This window comes from Coregonus lavaretus (genome assembly GCF_964263955.1).
Source record: "Coregonus lavaretus genome assembly, chromosome: 8".
NCBI classification, from domain to species: domain Eukaryota; kingdom Metazoa; phylum Chordata; class Actinopteri; order Salmoniformes; family Salmonidae; genus Coregonus; species Coregonus lavaretus.
This window is the reverse complement of record NC_139995.1, coordinates 41,390,638-41,412,834: the sequence shown is the minus strand read 5'-3', so window position 1 is coordinate 41,412,834 and position 22,197 is coordinate 41,390,638. Positions and strand designations below refer to the sequence as shown.

At 43.5% G+C, this 22,197-nt stretch overlaps 1 protein-coding gene across 1 annotated transcript in view; it reads left to right on the top strand.

Annotated features, from left to right (window-relative positions):
* Positions 1-22,197, top strand: part of LOC311134173 (testis-expressed protein 264-like) — a 114,450-nt gene that overhangs the window by 76,430 nt on the left and 15,823 nt on the right. The window contains exon 3 of the mRNA XM_084167784.1: positions 11,821-11,995. Within this exon, the coding sequence (XP_084023910.1) occupies positions 11,821-11,995 (175 nt within the window). The remainder of the gene's footprint in view (positions 1-11,820; positions 11,996-22,197) is intronic.

Genomic DNA, 22,197 nt, shown 5'->3' with positions numbered 1-22,197 from the left:
CTACAGCTGTGTCTGTCTGGAGCTCACTGGTGCCATAAACTAAGGGCCCAGAATATTTTACACAATGTTGCAAGTTTGCTAGCAAGAGCTTCAGGCTGGACCAAGTTGATAGTTGATACAATGTTTCAAGTTCCTTGCAGACAGGCCATGCGTAGCCAATGTGATTAATAGGATATTTATTTTTATCAGGATATTTTCTACCTGCAGGCTGCAATGTTTTTACTTGTTGGCTTTATGAAGGCAACTTTTACATAATTGGCATTGGCAATAGAAGTTACTTTTAAAATGTTTATTAACCACATAAACATGATTTTGTGATACGAAGACTTTATTTTAAATGAAATGAAACTGTTCCATGAAAATGTGCACACGAAAATCATAACTGGCACGCAGATTGGTAGAAATGGTAAGATAACTTGGCACTCCAAATGGAAAAGGTTGCCGACCCCTGGTGTAGCCTATTACCGGCAACTTCAGGTGCATAACCGCAGAATCTGCGAAGGCCAGCACCAGCTGGAGGAGGAGGGTCGTGAACAGGTTTATTTATTCTGGATAGGCTATATTGATCTCTGGCTCACTCGAGTCATTTGTGTGTCTTAATTATTTAATTACAGTGTGCTTAAAGCATCAGACAAGCTCATTAGCCTACATTTAGTTGATTTTATTAAAACACATAGCGTGTTTATATAGGGAAAAATACACGTTTAAAAATCTAATGTCAATTGGTCGAAATAACAATATTTTATTGTTTTATTGCTAGGTATTACTGCACTGTTTGAGCTAGAAACACAAGCATTTCGCTGCATCTGCGATAACATCTGCAAATCTGTGTAAGCGACCAATAAAAGTTTATTTTATTTTATTTGAAAACGGGTGGGGGAAAGATGCCATGGGGGAAAGATCCCGAATCTCCTCATTGGCCCCAAGAAAATGGGCCTACATTTAGCCTATTGTTTATACAGTGGGGAAAAGTATTTAGTCAGCCACCAATTGTGCAAGTTCTCCCACTTAAAAAGATGAGAGAGGCCTGTAATTTCCATCATAGGTACACGTCAACTATGACAGACAAAATGAGATTAGGATTTTTAAATAATTTATTTGCAAATTATGGTGGAAAATAAGTATTTGGTCAATAACAAAAGTTTCTCAATACTTTGTTATATACCCTTTGTTGGCAATGACACAGGTCAAACGTTTTCTGTAAGTCTTCACAAGGTTTTCACACACTGTTGCTGGTATTTTGGCCCATTCCTCCATGCAGATCTCCTCTAGAGCTGTGATGTTTTGGGGCTGTCGCTGGGCAACACGGACTTTCAACTCCCTCCAAAGATTTTCTATGGGGTTGAGATCTGGAGACTGGCTAGGCCACTCCAGGACCTTGAAATGCTTCTTACGAAGCCACTCCTTTGTTGCCCGGGCGGTGTGTTTGGGATCATTGTCATGCTGAAAGACCCAGCCACGTTTCATCTTCAATGCCCTTGCTGATGGAAGGAGGTTTTCACTCAAAATCTCACGATACATGGCCCCATTCATTCTTTCCTTTACACGGATCAGTCGTCCTGGTCCCTTTGCAGAAAAACAGCCCCAAAGCATGATGTTTCCACCCCCATGCTTCACAGTAGTTATGGTGTTCTTTGGATGCAACTCAGCATTCTTTGTCCTCCAAACACGACGAGTTGAGTTTTTACCAAAAAGTTATATTTTGGTTTCATCTGACCATATGACATTCTCCCAATCCTCTTCTGGATCATCCAAATGCACTCTAGCAAACTTCAGACGGGCCTGGACATGTACTGGCTTAAGCAGGGGGACACGTCTCGCACTGCAGGATTTGAGTCCCTGGCGGCGTAGTGTGTTACTGATGGTAGGCTTTGTTACTTTGGTCCCAGCTCTCTGCAGGTCATTCACTAGGTCCCCCCGTGTGGTTCTGGGATTTTTGCTCACCGGTCTTGTGATCATTTTGACCCCACGGGGTGAGATCTTGCTTGGAGCCCCAGATCGAGGGAGATTATCAGTGGTCTTGTATGTCTTCCATTTCCTAATAATTGCTCCCACAGTTGATTTCTTCAAACCAAGCTGCTTACCTATTGCAGATTCAGTCTTCCCAGCCTCGTGCAGGTCTACAATTTTGTTTCTGGTGTCCTTTGACAGCTCTTTGGTCTTGGCCATAGTGAAGTTTGGAGTGTGACTGTTTGAGGTTGTGGACAGGTGTCTTTTATACTGATAACAAGTTCAAACAGGTGCCATTAATACAGGTAACGAGTGGAGGACAGAGGAGCCTCTTAAAGAAGAAGTTACAGGTCTGTGAGAGCCAGAAATCTTGCTTGTTTGTATTTTCCACCATAATTTGCAAATAAATTCATTAAAAATCCTACAATGTGATTTTCAGGATTTTTTTTTTCTCAATTTGTCTGTCATAGTTAACGTGTACCTATGATGAAAATTACAGGCCTCTCTCATCTTTTTAAGTGGGAGAACTTGCACAATTGGTGGCTGACTAAATATTTTTTCCCCCACTGTAATTTACGAAGATTATACCTTTTTTAAACCTTTTTTCAAAAAATTATGTTTTTTTATCAATTAGTATATTTCAGTTTAACCACAATATTTGTTGCATTGTTTGTTCTGTCGTTTCTGGAGGATTACATTGAAATTTCAACCAACTTTCAATGGCTTGTTTTAGAAATAGTGATATTTGGGAGATGGTTTCCTTTTCAAATAACTGAAAGTGAGAGGTTGTGATCTGAATAAAGGGAAAAAGGCCATCTTGATCACAGAATGTAGGATTTTGTAGTAATGAAACGTTGAAACGCCATCTTTTGGCTCTTTTAGGAGATTCTGAAATGTGTAGTTGGCAGTAGAAGGTGTGGTGATTGGACAAGCTCATATTTCGATTTTCGTAATATTTAAAAATGGAGTTCTATATGATATAGGCCTCCTGTAGCTTGCAACCCCAGGGTTGTGGGTTCGATTACCCACGGGGGGCCATTATGAAAAACGTATGCACTCACTAACTGTAAGTCGCTCTGGATAAGAGCGTCTGCTAAATGACTAAAATCTCAAATTAAAATGTATAAAATCAATTCAGGAGAATGTTTTATGCGTGTGGATTGTATTTGATCTTATTATATTTGTCCCGCATGTCCAAAATAGCATTAATGTCTGTCCCAATAACCAGATGGAATTCAGTTAATTATAACAATATGTTTTTCAGAGAATCAAAAAACTTAGGATCACATGAATTTGGAGCATACACATTAATATAGGCAATTCTCTTCACATTATGGATACATTTAAGGAAATTATTTCTGCCTCCTTTGTCTTCGCCTTTACCCAAGATGGTGATTTTGAGTTTCTTATGTATCATTATGATTACACCTTTAGTTTTGTTTGGGGCTGATGAAAAAGCAGCCACTTTGTACAAATGGTTCTGCATTCTATGTGAGTCCTTATGGCGCAGGTGTGTTTCTTGGAGCATTGCTATATCAATATGGTTTCTTGCTAAGATATCAAGACAGCTGGAATGTTTGAGAGGACAATTAAAACCTTTTAAATTCTAGGAGAGAACAGCTAGTGTTGCCATTGTTTTTCAGAAATCAATGTTATATTACATGATATAATTGTTATCTTTAGTGTTGATAAGCCCATGGATACGTAACAAAAAGCAGGACCCACAGGGAAACCCATTGGTCGTTCCCCACCCAGAAAACCCTCCCTGTAAACCATCCCCACCCTCCCCCCAGCCCCTTCTCCCCAGTTCCCCCCGCCCTGCACTATCATAACATGGTTGCAGCATAACGGCGAGTGTCAGCCTTACACATGGAGTCTCTTAATCATTAAAAAATAAATAAAGTAAAACATAAAATAAGTAACCATTTTCAGACCTTTACAGTTTAGTTAGTAAAAAAGTAAATATAACAACAGATATGCAAGCCTAAAAAATCTAATAGGATACTGTAGCTGTCAGAGCAATAGTTCTTAATCCATTGTCATCATTTATAATTATCAATATGGTTTATATGACAATTTTTTTGTATGTATGGAGCATTTAAGTGCTCCAAAATCCATAGACAAACATTGTAGAATGGCCCGTAATGAAGAGCTCAGCTTTCCAACAAGTCAGTTTGTCAAATTTCTGCCCTGCCAGCAAAATAATTAATCCCCCTTGGCGTTTCTCCTATTTTGTTGCATTACAACCTGTAATTTAAATTGATTTAAATTGATTTTTATTTGGATTTCATGTAATGGACATACACAAAATAGTCCAAATTGGTGAATTGAAATTAAAAAAATAACTTATTAAAAATTATACTAAATAAATAACGCAAAAGTGGTGTGTGCATATGTACTCACCCCCTTTGCTATGAAGCCCCTAAATAAGATCTGGTGCAACCAATTACCTTGACAAGTCACATAATTAGCTAAATAAAGTCCACCTGTGTGCAAACTAAGTGTCACATGATTTCAGTATATATACACCTGTTCTGAAAGGCCCCAGACTCTGCAACAGCACTAAGCAAGGGGCACCACCAAGCATGCGGCACCATGAAGACCAAGGAGCTCTCCAAACAAGTCAGGAACAAAGTTGTGGAGAAGTACAGATCAGGGTTGGGTTATAAAAAAATATCAGAAACTTTGAACATCCCACGGAGCACCATTAAATCCATTATTAAAAAATGGAAAGAATATGGCACCACAACAAACCTGCGAAGAGACGGCCGCCCACCAAAACTCACGGAACAGGCAAGGAGGGCATTAATCAGAGAGGCAACAAAGAGATTACAAAGATAACCCTGAAGGAGCTGCAAAGCTCCACAGCGGAGATTGGGGTATCTGTCCTTAGGATCACTTTAAGCCATACACTCCACAGAGCTGGGCTTTACGGAAGAGTGGCCAGAAAAAAGCCATTGCTTAAAGAAAAAAATAAGCAAACACGTTTGGTGTTCCCCAAACATATGGAAGAAGGTACTCTGGTCAGATGAGACTAAAATTGAGCTTTTTGGACGTCAAGGAAAACGCTATGTCTGGCGCAAACCCAACACCTCTCATCACCCCGAGAACACCATCCCCACAGTGAAGCATGGTGATGGCAGCATCATGCTGTGGGGCTGTTTTGCATCGGCAGGGACTGGGAAACTGGTCAGAATTGAAGGAATGATGGATGGCGCTAAATACAGGGAAATTCTTGAGGGAAACCTGTTTCAGTCTTCCAGAGATTTGAGACTGGGACGGAGGTTCACCTTCCAGCAGGTCAATGACCCTAAGCATACTGCTAAAGCAACACTCGAGTGGTTTAAGGGGAAACATTTAAATGTCTTGAAATGGCCTAGTCAAAGCCCAGACCTCAATCCAATTGAGAGTCTGTGGTATGACTTAAAGATTGCTGTACACCAGCGGAACCCATCCAACTTGAAGGAGCTGGAGCAGTTTTGCCTTGAAGAATGGGCAAAAATCACAGTGGCTAGATGTGCCAAGCTTATAGAGACACACCCCAAGAGACTTGCAGCTGTAATTGCTGCAAAAGGTGGCTCTACAAAGTATTGACTTTGGGGGGGGTGAATAGTTATGCAAGCTCAAGTTTTCTGTTTTGCATCTTCAAAGTGGTAGGCATGTTGTGTAAATCAAATGATACAAACCCCCCAAAAATCCATTTTAATTCCAGGTTGTAAGGCAACAAAATAGGAAAAATGCCAAGGGGGGTGAATACTTTCACAAGCCACTGTACGTATGCACTTTCATATAGTACAGACACACACCTCAGGCATCATCCATTTTTATTAGGCTAACTGCATGTGACTAGACCTTCAAAGGCTTGTCTTTTAATTATTAACTGTTTTATGTACACTGGCATTATTATAAAAATGTATTAAAGTAACACAACATAGCAGTTACTATAGAGGTCATGTGTCCTTCAGCCTCCAACTCATGTCAGGTAGGACTAAATCTTTGACTACTTTATTTATAAGGGGTGGCAATAATTTTCTCTTAACGATTGTATTAGCATAACATAATATCATTTACCAATTATTTTTTGCATACAATATAGCTTAGTATTTGTATTATTTATTTTATACAGTCATTATTGCTAATCTTTATTAAGGGTGTCAATCATTCAAATCAAATCTAATCTAATTTTATTTGCCACATGCGCCGAATACAACAGGTGTAGACATTACCATGAAATGCTTACTTACAGCCCTTAACCAACAATGCATTTATTTCTTAATAAAAAAGTAAAATAAAACAACAACAACAAAAAAAAAGTGTTGAGAAAAAAAGAGCAGAAGTAAAATAAAATAACAGTAGGGAGGCTATATACAGGGGGGTACCAGTGCAGAGTCAATGTGCGGGGGCACCGGCTAGTTGAGGTAGTTGAGGTAATATGTACATGTGGGTAGAGTTAAAGTGACTATGCCTAAATAATTAACAGAGTAGCAGCAGCGTAAAAAGATGGGGTGGGGGTGCAAATAATCCGGGTAGCCATGATTAGCTGTTCAGGAGTCTTATGGCTTGGGGGTAGAAGCTGTTGAGAATACTTTTGGACCTAGACTTGGCACTCCGGTACCGCTTGCCGTGTGGTAGCAGAGAGAACAGTCTATGACTAGGGTGGCTGGAGTCTTTGACAATTTTGAGGGCCTTCCTCTGACACCGCCTGGTATAGAGGTCCTGGATGGCAGGAAGCTTGGCCCCAGTGATGTACTGGGCTGTACGCACTACCCTCTGTAGTGCCTTGCGGTCGGAGGCTGAGCAGTTGCCATACCAGGCGGTGATGCAACCAGTCAGGATGCTCTTGATGGTGCAGCTGTATAACTTTTTGAGGATCTGATGACCCATGCCAAATCCCTTCAGTCTCCTGAGGGGGAATAAGCTTTGTCGTGCCCTCTTCACGACTGTCTTGGTGTGTTTGGACCATGATAGTTTGTTGGTGATGTGGACACCAAGGAACTTGAAGCTCTCAACCTGTTCCACTACAGCCCCGTCGATGAGAATGGGGGCGTGCTCAGTCCTCTTTTTTTTCCTGTAGTCCACAATCATCTCCTTTGTTTTGGTCATGTTGAGGGAGAGGTTGTTATCCTGGCACCACACGGCCAGGTCTCTGACCTCCTCCCTATAGGCTGTCTCATCGTTGTCGGTGATCAGGCCTACCACTGTTGTGTCGTCGGCAAACTTAATGATGGTGTTGGAGTCATGCCTGGCCATGCAGTCATGGGTGAACAGGGAGTACAGGAGGGGACTGAGCACGCACCCCTGAGGGGCCCCCGTGTTGAGGATCAGCGTGGCAGATGTGTTGTTACCTACCCTTACCACCTGGGGGCGGCCCGTCAGGAAGTCCAGGATCCAGTTGCAGAGGGAGGTGTTTAGTCCCAGGATCCTTAACTTAGTGATGAGCTTTGAGGGCACTATGGTGTTGAACGCTGAGCTGTAGTCAATGAATAGCATTCTCACATAGGTGTTCCTCTTGTCCAGGTGGGAAAGGGCAGTGTGGAGTGCAATAGAGATTGCATCATCTGTGGATCTGTTGGGGCGGTATGCAAATTGGAGTGTGTCAAGGGTTTCTGGGATAATGGTGTTGATGTGAGCCATGACCAGCCTTTCAAAGCACTTCATGGCTACAGACGTCAGTGCTATGGGTCGGTAGTCATTTAGGCAGGTTATCTTAGTGTCCTATGGGCACGGGGACTATGGTGGTCTGCTTGAAACATGTTGGTATTACAGACTCAGTCAGGGACATGTTGAAAATGTCGGTGAAGACACTTGCCAGTTGGTCAGCACATGCTCGGAGTACATGTCCTGGTAATCCGTCTGGCCCTGCGGCCTTGTGAATGTTGACCGGCTTAAAAGTCTTACTCACATCGGTTACGGAGAGCGTGATCACATAGTCATCCGGAACAGCTGGTGCTCTCATGCATGCTTCAGTGTTTCTTGCCTCGAAGCGAGCATAGAAGTGGTTTAGCTTGTCTGGTAGGCTTGTGTCACTGGGCTGTTCGTGGCTATGCTTCCCTTTGTAGTCTGTAATAGTTTTCAAGCCCTGCCACATCCGACAAGCGTCAGAGCCGGTGTAGTACGATTCAATCTTAGTCCTGTATTGACTCTTTGCCTGTTTGATGGTTCGTCGGAGGGCATAGCGGGATTTCTTATAAGCGTCCGGGTTAGAGTCCCGCTCCTTGAAAGCGGCAGCTCTACCCTTTAGCTCAATGCGGATGTTGCCTGTAATCCATGGCTTCTGTTTGGGGTATGTACAGTGGGGAGAACAAGTATTTGATACACTGCCGATTTTGCAGGTTTTCCTACTTACAAAGCATGTAGAGGTCTATAATTTTTATCATAGGTACACTTCAACTGTGAGAGACGGAATCTAAAAATTAAAAATCCAGAAAATCACATTGTATGATTTTTAGGTAATTCATTTGCATTTTATTGCATGACATAAGTATTTGATTAATCAGAAAAGCAGAACTTCATATTTGGTACATAAACCTTTGTTTGCAATTACAGAGATCATACGTTTCCTGTAGGTCTTGACCAGGTTTGCACACACTGCAGCAGGGATTTTGGCCCACTCCTCCATACAGACCTTCTCCAGATCCTTCAGGTTTCGGGGCTGTCGCTGGGCAATACGGACTTTCAGCTCCCTCCAAAGATGTTCTATTGGGTTCAGGTCTGGAGACTGGCTAGGCCACTCCAGGACCTTGAGATGCTTCTTACGGAGCCACTCCTTAGTTGCCCTGGCTGTGTGTTTTGGGTTGTTGTCATGCTGGAAGACCCAGCCACGACCCATCTTCAATGCTCTTACTGAGGGAAGGAGGTTGTTGGCCAAGATCTCGCGATACATGGCCCCATCCATCTTCCCCTCAATACGGTGCAGTCGTCCTGTCCCCTTTGCAGAAAAGCATCCCCAAAGAATGATGTTTCCACCTCCATGCTTCACAGTTGGGATGGTGTTCTTGGGGTTGTACTCATCCTTCTTCTTCCTCCAAACACGGTGAGTGGAGTTTAGACCAAAAAGCTCTATTTTTGTCTCATCAGGCCACATGACCTTCTCCCATTCCTCCTCTGGATCATCCAGATGGTCATTGGCAAACTTCAGACGGGCCTGGACATGCGCTGGCTTGAGCAGGGGGACCTTGCGTGCGCTGCAGGATTTTAATCCATGACGGCGTAGTGTGTTACTAATGGTTTTCTTTGAGACTGTGGTCCCAGCTCTCTTCAGGTCATTGACCAGGTCCTGCAGTGTAGTTCTGGGCTGATCCCTCACCTTCCTCATGATCATTGATGCCCCACGAGGTGAGATCTTGCATGGAGCCCCAGACCGAGGGTGATTGACCGTCATCTTGAACTTCTTCAATTTTTTTATAATTGCGCCAACAGTTGTTGCCTTCTCACCAAGCTGCTTGCCTATTGTCCTGTAGCCCATCCCAGCCTTGTGCAGGTCTACAAGTGGTCCTCTGTAGCTCAGCTGGTAGAGCACGGCGCTTGTAACGCCAAGGTAGTGGGTTCGATCCCCGGGACCACCCATACACAAAAAAAAAAAAATGTATGCACGCATGACTGTAAGTCGCTTTGGATAAAAGCGTCTGCTAAATGGCATATTATATTATAAGTTTATCCCTGATGTCCTTACACAGCTCTCTGGTCTTGGCCATTGTGGAGAGGTTGGAGTCTGTTTGATTGAGTGTGTCGACAGGTGTCTTTTATACAGGTAACGAGTTCAAACAGGTGCAGTTAATACAGGTAATGAGTGGAGAACAGGAGGGCTTCTTAAAGAAAAACTAACAGGTCTGTGAGAGCCGGAATTCTTACTGGTTGGTAGGTGATCAAATACTTATGTCATGCAATAAAATGCAAATTAATTACTTAAAAATCATACAATGTAATTTTCTGGATTTTTGTTTTAGATTCCGTCTCTCACTGTTGAAGTGTACCTATGATAAAAATTACAGACCTCTACATGCTTTGTAAGTAGGCAAACCTGCAAAATCGGCAGTGTATCAAATACTTGTTCTCCCCACTGTACGTACGGTCACTGTGGGGACGACGTCAATGATGCACTTATTGATGAAGCCAGTGACTGATTTGGTGTACTCCTCAATCCTATCTGAAGAATCCCTGAACATGTTCCAGTCTGTGCTAGCAAAACAGTCCTGTAGCTTAGCATCTGCGTCATCTGACCCCTTTTTATTAACCGAGTCACTGGTGCTTCCTTCTTCAGTTTTTGCTTATAAGCAGGAATCAGGAGGATAGAGTTATGGTCAGATTTGCCAAATGGTGGGCGAGGGAGAGTTTTGTGTATGCGTCTCTGTGTGTGGAATAAAGGTGGTCTAGAGTTTATTTTCCTCTGGTTGCACATTTAACATGCTGGTAGAAATGAGGTAGGACGGATTTAAGTTTCCCTGCATTAAAGTCCCCGGCCACTAGGAACGCTGCCTCTGGATGTGCATTGTCCTGTTTAGTTATGGCCTTATACAGCTCATTGAGTGCAATATTAATGCCAGCATTGGTTTGTGGTGGTAAATAGACTGCTATGAAAAATATAGATGAAAACTCTCTTGGTAAATAGTGTGGTCTACAGCTTATCATAAGGTACTCTACCTCAGGCGAGCAAAACCTTGAGACTTTCATAGTATTTGATTTTGTGCACCAGCTGTTGTTTACAAATATACACAGACCGCCACCCCTTGTCTTACCGTCAGCCATTCTATCCTGCCGATGTAGCGTATAGCCCGCTAGCTGTATGTTGTCCATGTCGTCGTTCAGCCACGACTCGGTGAAACATAAGATATTATATTGGCCCTCCTGTAGCTCAGTTGGTAGAGCATTGCGCTTGCAACGCAAGGGTTGTGGGTTCGATTCCCACGGGGGGCCAGTATGAAAAATGTATGCACTCACTAATTGTAAGTCGCTCTGGATAAGAGCGTCTGCTAAATGACTAAAATGTAAACAAAAAAATATTACAGATTTGAATGTCCCGTTGGTAGGATAAGCGTAATCGTAGGTCATCTAATTTATTTTCCAATGATTGAAGATTGGCTAATAGAATTGATGGAAGAGGCAGTTTACTCGCTCGCCGTCGGATCCTTACGAGGCACCCCGACCTACGTCCACGATATCTCTGTCTCTTTCTCCTGCGAATGATGGGGATTTGGGCCTTGTCGGGTGTCTGTAGTATATCCTTTGCGGCCGCCTCGTTGAAGAAAAAATCTTCGTCCAATACGAGGTGAGTAATCGCTGTCCTGATATGCAGAAGCTCTTTTTGGTTATAAGAGACGATGGCAGAAACATTATGTACAGAATAAATTACAAATAACGCGAAAAAACACACATAATAGTACAATTGGTTAGAGGGCTGTAAAACGGCAGTCATCTTCTCCGGCGCCATCAGATAACATGGTCGGACCCCACTGTATGTCTACACAGAATACATACTGTACATGTATACACTGTCATTGTCCAATTCTTATTAAAGTTGTCATGACATTTTCTTAGAAATGCATTAATATTAGGAGCAACTATTGTATCTCAGTATGTTTGTTTTCTGTGTTTCGGTTGCCCTAGAGAGATGCACCACACTGTCGCCATCTTACTGATAGGACAAGACGGGCCTCAGCCCCGTTAGATCCTCCTTCAACAGGAAGTGTGTGTGTGTGTGTTTGTGTGTGTTAGCGTGTGTGTGTGTGTGTGTGTGTGTGCATGTGTGCGTGGACCTAGTCCTCCATTCCCCATGACTTGTATAATCCTCCGTAATGTAATCTCCCTTGTTTCTCACCTTCTGTTTGTTGCCTCCCACCTCCCTCTCTCTCCCCCCTCCCTCTCTCCTCCCAGGAGAGGAAGTTGTGTGCCCACCCATTCCTGGAGATCTACAGAGATGATCTGATCCACTACATGAGTCCTCTGGCTCGTCAGGGTGATTTCTACGTACCAGAGGTCCGCCAGGACCCGGACAGGAGGCTGCTGGGAGATGATGACTCTGAGGAGGACAGGGGGACCAACATCACAGGTACACTACAGTAGGCCCTAGACCAGGACTCTCCAACCCTGTTCCTGGAGAGCTACCCTCCTGTAGGTTTTCGCTCCAACCCCAGTTGTAACTAACCTGATTCAGCTTATCAACCAGCTAATTTTTTTAATCAGGTGCACTAGATTAGAGTAGCTCTCCAGGAACAGGGTTAGAGAGCCCTGCCCTAGACACAAACACACACACACACCCTCCACTGGACTATACCTAGTACTGTAGAAGTAGAGACCATTATTTAGGGTGTCCACCCACTCTGCCCAGAGTGGGTGAAAACGCGCTTTGGTGATTAAATTTCACTTCCTTACAGTGGCTTGCGAAAGTATTCACCCCCCTTGACATTTTTCCTATTTTGTTGCCTTACAACCTGGAATTAAAATGGATTTTGGGGGGGTTAGTATCATTTGATTTATACAACATGCCTACAACTTTGAAGATGCAACATATTTTTTATTGTGAAACAAACAAGAAAAACTACAAAAAAACTACAAACTTGAGCATGCATAACTATTCACCCCCCCCCCCCCCCCCCCCAAAGTCAATACTTTGTAGAGCCGTCTTTTGCAGCAATTACAGCTGCAAGTCTCTTGGGGTATGTCTCTATAAGCTTGGCACATCTAGCCACTGGGATTTTTGCCCATTCTTCAAGGCAAATCTGCTCCAGCTCCTTCAAGTTGGATGGGTTCCGCTGGTGTACAGCAATCTTTAAGTCATACCACAGACTCTCAATTGGATTGAGGTCTGGGCTTTGACTAGGCCATTTCAAGACATTTAAATGTTTCCCCTTAAACCACTTGAGTGTTGCTTTAGCAGTATGCTTAGGGTCATTGACCTGCTGGAAGGTGAACCTCCGTCCCAGTCTCAAATCTCTGGAAGACTGAAACAGGTTTCCCTCAAGAATTTCCCTGTATTTAGCGCCATCCATCATTCCTTCAATTCTGACCAGTTTCCCAGTCCCTGCCGATGCAAAACAGCCCCACAGCATGATGCTGCCACCACCATGCTTCACTGTGGGGATGGTGTTCTCGGGGTGATGAGAGGTGTTTGGGTTTGCGCCAGACATAGCGTTTTCCTTGACGTCCAAAAAGCTCAATGTTAGTCTCATCTGACCAGAGTACCGTCTTCCATATGTTTGGGGAGTCTCCCACATGCCTTTTGGCGAACACCAAACGTGTTTGCTTATTTATTTTTTTTAAGCAATGGCTTTTTTCTGGCCTCTCTTCCGTAAAGGCCAGCTCTGTGGAGTGTATGGCTTAAAGTGGTCCTAAGGACAGATACTCCAATCTCTGCTGTGGAGCTTTGCAGCTCCTTCAGGGTTATCTTTGGTCTCTTTGTTGCCTCTCTGATTAATGCCCTCCTTGCCTGGTCCGTGAGTTTTGGTGGGCGGCCCTCTCTTGGCAGGTTTGTTGTAGTGCCATATTCTTTCAATTTTTTTATAATGGATTTAATGGTGCTCCATGGGATGTTCAAAGTTTCGGATATTTTTTTATAACCCAACCCTGATCTGTGCTTCCCCACAACTCTGTCCCTGACCTGTTTGGATAGCTCCTTGGTCTTCATGGTGCCCCTTGCTTAGTGGTGTTGCAGACTCTGGTGCCTTTGAGAACAGGTGTATATATACTGAGATCATGTGACAGATCATGTGACACTTAGATTGCACACAGGTGGACTTTATTCAACTATTTTTGTGACTTCTGAAGGTAATTGGTTGCACCAGATCTTATTTAGGGGCTTCACAGCAAAGGGGAATTTAGAATTTTTTGAAACAAGTAATTTTTTTCATTTCACTTCACCAATTTGGACTATTTTGTGTATGTCCATTACATGAAATCCAAATAAAAATCAATTTAAATTACAGGTTGTAATGCAACAAAATTGGAAAAACTCCAAGGGGGATGAATACTTTTGCAAGGCACTGTATGTTATAAAATAGATTTTACCAAGACAAATATGATTCTTCATGTTCTGAATTGTTCAGTAGGGTCTTTCTCTAACATATCATTAACATTATATCCAAAAAGTCGGATTTCATAACCTAATACATCCGATAATAAGCACCGAGCTCTGTTGACAGAGTGGTGCTGCTTTCTCACAACGACTTTTGGGGATTTTACATGTTGTGGTGGTCATCTGCAAAGTTTTTTCCACGGGTCGCAAAAAGCTAAATTAGCATGACACGAGCTGAATTAAATGTAAAAAGCTTTGCAAATAAAAAGCTTGCGGTACACTCAGTGCTCCGTTAACAATTCAGAGATACGCTTGTTTTTGTGAGAAATCTTTTAAAAAGAACAGGAATTTTGCATTAATATGAAAAGCGAATGCTAAAATATGAAAATACTACTCAAAATCGATATCTATCTCTATATTGTTTTATGTCCTCCGGATTTGAGAAGAAAGATGACGAGTTCAAAGGTGAGCCTGTCAGGTAGCCTTCATTCTCACACAGCATCCAGCCTAACTGACGCTATGCTATTTTCCTGATTTTTGACCACCTCCATTAATTTAGTCCCCCTAATTTTGGCCATCCTACAATGATAAAAACTCCAATAACTTTTAAACGGATTATGATTATTTTATCCATTGGTCAAAATATGCGTTTTTGATTGAACACCCTACATCCCTCAAATTCAACTCTTGACCTCAAAGCCAGTTCCACTGCTTTTTTTTCTTCTTCATTGTTCCCCTCTAATCAGGGACTGATTTAGACCTGAGACACCAGGTGGGTGCAATTAATTATCAGGTAGCACAGAAAACCAGCAGGCTCTGGACCTCGTAGGGTAAGAGTTGAATACCCCTGCCCTACATTATTACTTCCATGGGCATACTGCACTATATCTTTTATGGCATACATATCAATAGAAGCACAACCCTCACATCTAACTACTCCAGTATGGACTGGGAGCTCACCGCTTTGTGTTTGAGGCTATTGCCCTGTCAATAAGCAGTAGAACAGTAGGCCTATACTTTGTAAACTGTTTGAATCACTAGTACAGTGGGGAGAACAAGTATTTGATACACTGCCGATTTTGCAGGTTTTCCTACTTACAAAGCATGTAGAGGTCTGTAATTTTTATCATAGGTACACTTCAACTGTGAGAGACGGAATCTCAAACAAAAATCCAGAAAATCACATTGTATGATTTTTAAGTAATTAATTTGCATTTTATTGCATGACATAAGTATTTGATACATCAGAAAAGCAGAACTTAATATTTGGTACAGAAACCTTTGTTTGCAATTACAGAGATCATACGTTTCCTGTAGGTCTTGACCAGGTTTGCACACACTGCAGCAGGGATTTTGGCCTACTCCTCCATACAGACCTTCTCCAGATCCTTCAGGTTTCGGGGCTGTCGCTGGGCAATACGGACTTTCAGCTCCCTCCAAAGATTTTCTATTGGGTTCAGGTCTGGAGACTGGCTAGGCCACTCCAGGACCTTGAGATGCTTCTTACGGAGCCACTCCTTAGTTGCCCTGGCTGTGTGTTTTGGGTCGTTGTCATGCTGGAAGACCCAGCCACGACCCATCTTCAATGCTCTTACTGAGGGAAGGAGGTTGTTGGCCAAGATCTTGCGATACATGGCCCCATCCATCCTCCCCTCAATACGGTGCAGTTGTCCTGTCCCCTTTGCAGAAAAGCATCCCCAAAGAATGATGTTTCCACCTCCATGCTTCACAGTTGGGATGGTGTTCTTGGGGTTGTACTCATCCTTCTTCTTCCTCCAAACACGGTGAGTGGAGTTTAGACCAAAAAGCTCTATTTTTGTCTCATCAGACCACATTACCTTCTCCCATTCCTCCTCTGGATCATCCAGATGGTCATTGGCAAACTTCAGACGGGCCTGGACATGCGCTGGCTTGAGCAGGGGGACCTTGCATGCGCTGCAGGATTTTAATCCATGACGGCGTAGTGTGTTACTAATGGTTTTCTTTGAGACTGTGGTCCCAGCTCTCTTCAGGTCATTGACCAGGTCCTGCCGTGTAGTTCTGGGCTGATCCCTCACCTTCCTCATGATCATTGATGCCCCACGAGGTGAGATCTTGCATGGTTCCTCATGATCATTGATGCCCCACGAGGTGAGATCTTGCATGGAGCCCCAGACCGAGGGTGATTGACCGTCATCTTGAACGTCTTCCATTTTCTAATAATTGCGCCAACAGTTGTTGCCTTCTCACCAAGCTGCTTGCCTATTGTCCTGTAGCCCTGTAGCCCTGTAGCCCATCCCAGCCTTGTGCAGGTCTACAATTTTATACCTGATGTCCTTACACAGCTCTCTGGTCTTGGCCATTGTGGAGAGGTTGGAGTCTGTTTGATTGAGTGTGTGGACAGGTGTCTTTTATACAGGTAACGAGTTCAAACAGGTGCAGTTAATACTGGTTTTGAGTGGAGAACAAGAGGGCTTCTTAAATAATAATTAAGCTGGAATTCTTACTGGTTGGTAGGTGATCAAATACTTATGTCATGCAATAAAAAGCAAATTAATTACTTAAAAATCATACAATGTGATTTTCTGGATTTTTGTTTGAGATTCCGTCTCTCACAGTTGAAGTGTACCTATGATAACAATTACAGACATCTACATGCTTTGTAAGTAGGAAAACCTGCAAAATCGGCAGTGTATCAAATACTTGTTCTCCCCACTGTATATGTAATAATGGATTTGACTGTCCACATTGGCAGGTGTAAGAACACAGATAGCTAGGTGGCAGAGAAATACACATAATGTTCATGTAATGGTGATCCATTGTGACAGTTAGTGTCAGTTTTACTGTTATTGCAATTGACTTGTTGTTGAATAACAGGTCACTCCATCGTATTAGCAGACAATAGCGTCTTTTGAAAAACGATATACAAAAATGATGTATGATTAGATTGGAAAATAATGCTCAAAACTTATACAGTGTATGTTTTGTATGTTATTGTCGCATCATTTCAGTTTCCAGTTGGTACCAATGGGATTTGGACCTTGTTGATGGTTGGTGGTCACTGTGTTTATGAGCTGAATCCCCACTGTGTGTCATAGTGTGGCTGTGTTTATGAGCTAGGCTCCTAGGGTGTGCTCCTGTCATGTGAGTGACACTCACACAAACAGACATGCACACACACACTGTATCCTGTGAGTGACACCCTGTCAGGTGCTAATGAAAGGCTAAGGCCCACAGGACGCTGCTGTCACTCACCAGGGGACTGGCCACAGCCACCACCACCACCATATGCCCAGAAAACACACACACACACAGATAGACACACACACCTGGGTAGCCGTCACTTACTATGGGTCTGTCCTTCACAACCATATGTACGGCCTGATGCTGCTCAGTGCTCACCCATACTAGACTGGACTGGAACTGTAGCAGAGTCCCCTGGGCTCCACTAGCACTGTGGCATGGCACCTAATGTTTAATCAACAGCAAGAATGAGAGGTGAGGTTTATGAATACTAACAGTGGCTGCATCCCAAATGGCTCCCTATTGCCTTTCATAGGGCACTACTTTTGACTAGAGCCCTATGGGCTACATAGGGACCATTTGAGACACAGCTAATGTAACTGCTTTATGAGGATATGTTTAGGAATGACTGGCTATATTGACTCTTGATATTCCAAATCAAATCATTTGGACAGACACTCATGCAGGTAGTTTTGATGCAGAATATAGGCAAAAACGTGATTTAAAGAAAGTGAAGATGGGTCAGACTAGAAGTGAGACTTGGAGAGGGGAGCCAAAATAGAGAATGAATGTTTTAGAGAGAGAGACAGCTGCAGATATCACTTGATAGTGAGACGGTGCAAAAGATTAGTCTCCACCCAAACATCACCATAGATAGTGTTGCTGTTGGTGTGTCATGGAGGTGTTGTACACACCGTCTGTCTGTCACTGTGTGAGTGTGAGTGTGTGGGGGTGGGTGTCTGTGTGTGTGTCAGGGTCTGACAGAGAGAGAACATCAGACCTGTATATCAGGCTGTTTGACTTTTGGCAGATTCCATAGTAGATATTGAGGGCCACATATTTGCCTAGACCTAATTCCATGGATGACTGCACAAACTGATAAGATGAGAAAGTTGAGTGATCTAAATCAACCCATAGCTGTGACTCCATATCTACCATAGACCAGGAATGCTATCTCTCTGTCTCTGAGAGATATGCTTCCAGGAGCTGTGTGCTTGGCCTACTGCTTCAGCTTGCCTGATTTCCCTTTAAATCAGCTTCCCCTCAGCTCTTAACCTGTCAGGTGAGCCATTAACGTTACTCCAGCCACAACGGGAGGGGAGGGGAGGCAGCCTGGGCCTGGTCCTGGCCTACAGGCACGCAGCAGGGTGGGGCACAGCATGGTGGGCTGGGGAATGGACGGATGTAGTGTGTGTAAATGCATGAAGAGTGGGTGATAGAAAACCTGAGGGTGAAATGTGTGTGCAGGCAGAATTATCCATATAAACATTTCTGTGTGTATGGTTGTGAATATCTGTGCACATTGTGGGGGGTGACTACAAACTGAGAGAGGAATATAATTTTTGTGGCAGCAGCGTTTCGTCAGTGTAGTAGCCCATGGCAGGGCCATGCTGTGTTGATGTGATCTAAGAGAGCAGAGGAATAGAGCAGTAACAGGGGGATATGAAGGGGTGCAGTGGTGTGTGTGTGTGTGTGTGTGTGTCTGTGTGTGCGCAGGGTAGCAGTGGGATGTCGTGTGTGGACCCTCTCAATGTTTGATGACCTGTCCTCTGTCACCGTGAGGAATCACATTTTCCAGCCTAATATACCAGCGGGACCTCAGTTCTGCACGCACATGCAACAGATACACACACATACAGACACCGATGACACCACACACACACACTTTCTTTTGCATTCAGTCACTGATACTTTCACCTCAACTTTCCACCACAGACACACACACACACACACACACACAGGAGAGTATTCACTAACTGTAAGTCGCTCTGGATAAGAGCGTCTGCTAAATGACTAAAATGTAAAATGTAAATGAGAGGAGAGCAGTGTGGCAGTATGTCTGTGGTAGGAAGTCTTAGCCCATACAGGCTGTTAGAAGCTGGGCTTGAGGCAAAGCTTTCCTGTAAAGCCGGCCTAATCTAGCTGCCTGCTGGCCAACACACACACATACACACTTACACAGAGACAAACTTGGACCCACTTATCTAACTGATCTAACTCCTCAACAAAAGCCCTCCAAGGCAAGCACAGAGACTGGGACTTCAGCTGGGAATAACTCAACACCCGTCTGTCTGCACAATTCAGGATGCCATCTTCAGTAGAAGATTGGGATGTAAAATGTGCAACACAGACACGCACAGACATACACACAAGCATGTGCACATTCACGCACACCCATGACATTCATTACAATCAGAAGATGTCATCTCTCACTCTCTGTCCCCTCCACACATGGCTGCAGACCTACTGAATGTTGAGGAACAGTGAGAAATCCAGCTGCTCTCTATTCCCCGTGTCCCCGGCTGACGCAGTGCTGTGTGTGTGTGATGATACTGTGACAGGTACCCATGGTCCTGTCACTGACTGGTCTCATCTCACAGAGGTCAGCGAAACACTGGCGCCTTCTTGGACAATCGCCCCATGTCTTTGTGACGGGGCCAGCTAACCCCACAACTCACCCTCCCTCTGTCAGCCTCCCTTCCATCTCAAAGTCACTCTTTCCTCTCTGTCTTTTACTAACATGTAAGGGTGCACTGAAGAGTGGGTGGACATCGTATGGATTTGCACTTGGTTGCATTTTCCAGAGGTTTCTTTTCATCATTTCTGACGTATAGCTGTGCTAGCCTATATCTCACTGCTCAGTATTGCCTATGGCACATTAAATGGTAACAAGCTAAAAGTTTCACACCATATTTCACACATCAGCACATGGCAATAATAGATAATAATAATTATTGGGCCGACTCTTTTCTCTGTGTATATCAATGATGTCGCTCTTGCTGCTGGTGACTCCCAGATCCACCTCTACGCAGACGACACCATTTTGTATACATCTGGCCCTTCATTGGACACTGTGTTAATAAACCTCCAAACGAACTTCAATGCCATACAACACTCCTTCCATAGCCTCCAACTGCTCTTAAACACTAGTAAAACTAAATGCACGCTCTTCAATCGAACGCTGCTGGCACCCGCCCACTCGACTAGAATCACTATTCTCGACGGGTCTGACCTAGAGTATGTGGACAACTACAAATACCTAGGTGTCTGGTTAGACTGTAAACTCTCCTTCCAGACTCACATTAAGCATCTCCAATCCAAAGTGAAATCTAGAATCGGCTTCCTATTTCGCAACAAAGCCGCCTCCTCTCATGCTGCCAAACATGCCCTCGTAAAACTGACTATCCTACCGATCCTTGACTTCGGCGATGTTATTTACAAAATAGCCTCCAACACTCTACAAATTGGATGTAGTCTATCACAGTGCCATCTGTTTTGTCACCAAAGCCCCATATACTACCCACCACTGTGACCTGTACGCTCTTGTTGGCTGGTCCTCACTACATATTCGTCGCCAAACCCACTGGCTCCAGGCCATCTATAAATCACTGCTAGGCAAATCTCCGCCTTATCTTAGCTTATTGGTCACCATAGCAACACCCACCCGTAGTATGCGCTCCAGCAGGTATATCTCACTGGTCATCCCCAAAGCCAACACCTCCTTTGGCCGCCATTCCTTCCAGTTCTCTGCTGCCAATGACTGGAACGAACTGCAAAAATCTCTGAAGCTGGAGACTCTTATCTCCCTCACTAACTTTAAGCATCAGTTGTCAGAGCACCTTACCGATCACTGCACCTGTACACAGCCCTTCTGAAATTAGCCCACTCAACTACCTCATCCCCATATTGTTATTTATTTTGCTCATTTGCACCCCAGTATCTCTATTTGCACATCATCTCTTGCACATCTATCATTCCAGTGTTAATACTAATTGTAATTATTTTGCACTATGGCCTATTTATTGCCTTACCTCCATAACTTGCTACATTTGCACACACTGTATATATATTTTCTGTGGTATTTTTTGACTTTATGTTTTGTTTTGCCCCGTATGTAACTCTGTGTTGTTGTTTTTATCGCACTGCTTTGCTTTATCTTGGCCAGGTCGCAGTTGTAAATGAGAACTTGTTCTCAACTGGCTTAACTGGTTAAATAAAGGTGACATAAAAATAAAAATAGTTTTGAAGGGTGGTAAGACTCTAGCTAGCTGGTAGCCTGAAGGCACCACTAAACATTTCCTCTCAAATTTAAGCCAGGCAGAAACCCATGTGACTAAGCTGTAGTGTGTGTGTGTGTGTGTGTGTGTGTGTGTGTGTGTGTGTGTGTGTGTGTGTGTGTGTGTGTGTGTGTGTGTGTGTGTGTGTGTGTGTGTGTGTGTGTTTGTGCTGTTCACTGTCAGATTTCAGTTTCTACTACCTCCTATCCATCACATGTAAATTAGTCTAGTGTGAATTAATCAGCGACAGCTCTTGGTTAGATTTCAGTTGCACTGCAATGAGGCAGTTTTATTAAGATAAAAAGCCGTTGGTTGTGAGTTTGTCTCTGTGTGTACAATAAATTGTTTCAGTTTAGCTCTGTTTCATAGCTATTTCCTATTATTTTACTCATGTTGCCAAGTATAGGCTAACTTAAGTCACACAGGATGAAATGGTCTTGCCTTATTGTCCTGACAGAGTGTTGTTCGGTGTCCTTTCATTAGTGGCACATTGGTCAGTTTAGAATGATATGGAAAGAGATGGACAGGTGGTAAACCCTTTAACATAAACTGCTGTCAACAGCTCAGGAGTCTGACATCTCCTATCAGCTTCAACTTCATCTCTCTCTCTGCTTTTCTCTCTCTTTCTCACTCTGTACGTCTGCAGTCACACTCTCTCTCTGTCTTTTTCTCTGTCTGTCTGTTTCTCTCTCTCTCTCTCTCTCTCTCTCTCTCTCTCTCTCTCTCTCTCTCTCTCTCCCTCTCTCCCTCTCTGTCCTTGGGTGGTGTGTGTGTGTGTGTGTGTGTGTGTGTGTGTGTGTGTGTGTGTGTGTGTGTGTGTGTGTGTGTGTGTGTGTGTGTGTGTGTGTGTGTGAGAGAGCCACTGTGACAGAATGAGATAAATAAACATTAGGAAGGATCCTGTCTGTCCTATCTGCTATTTTGTAAACTGAAGAACTAACAAACCAAACCATCACTCTG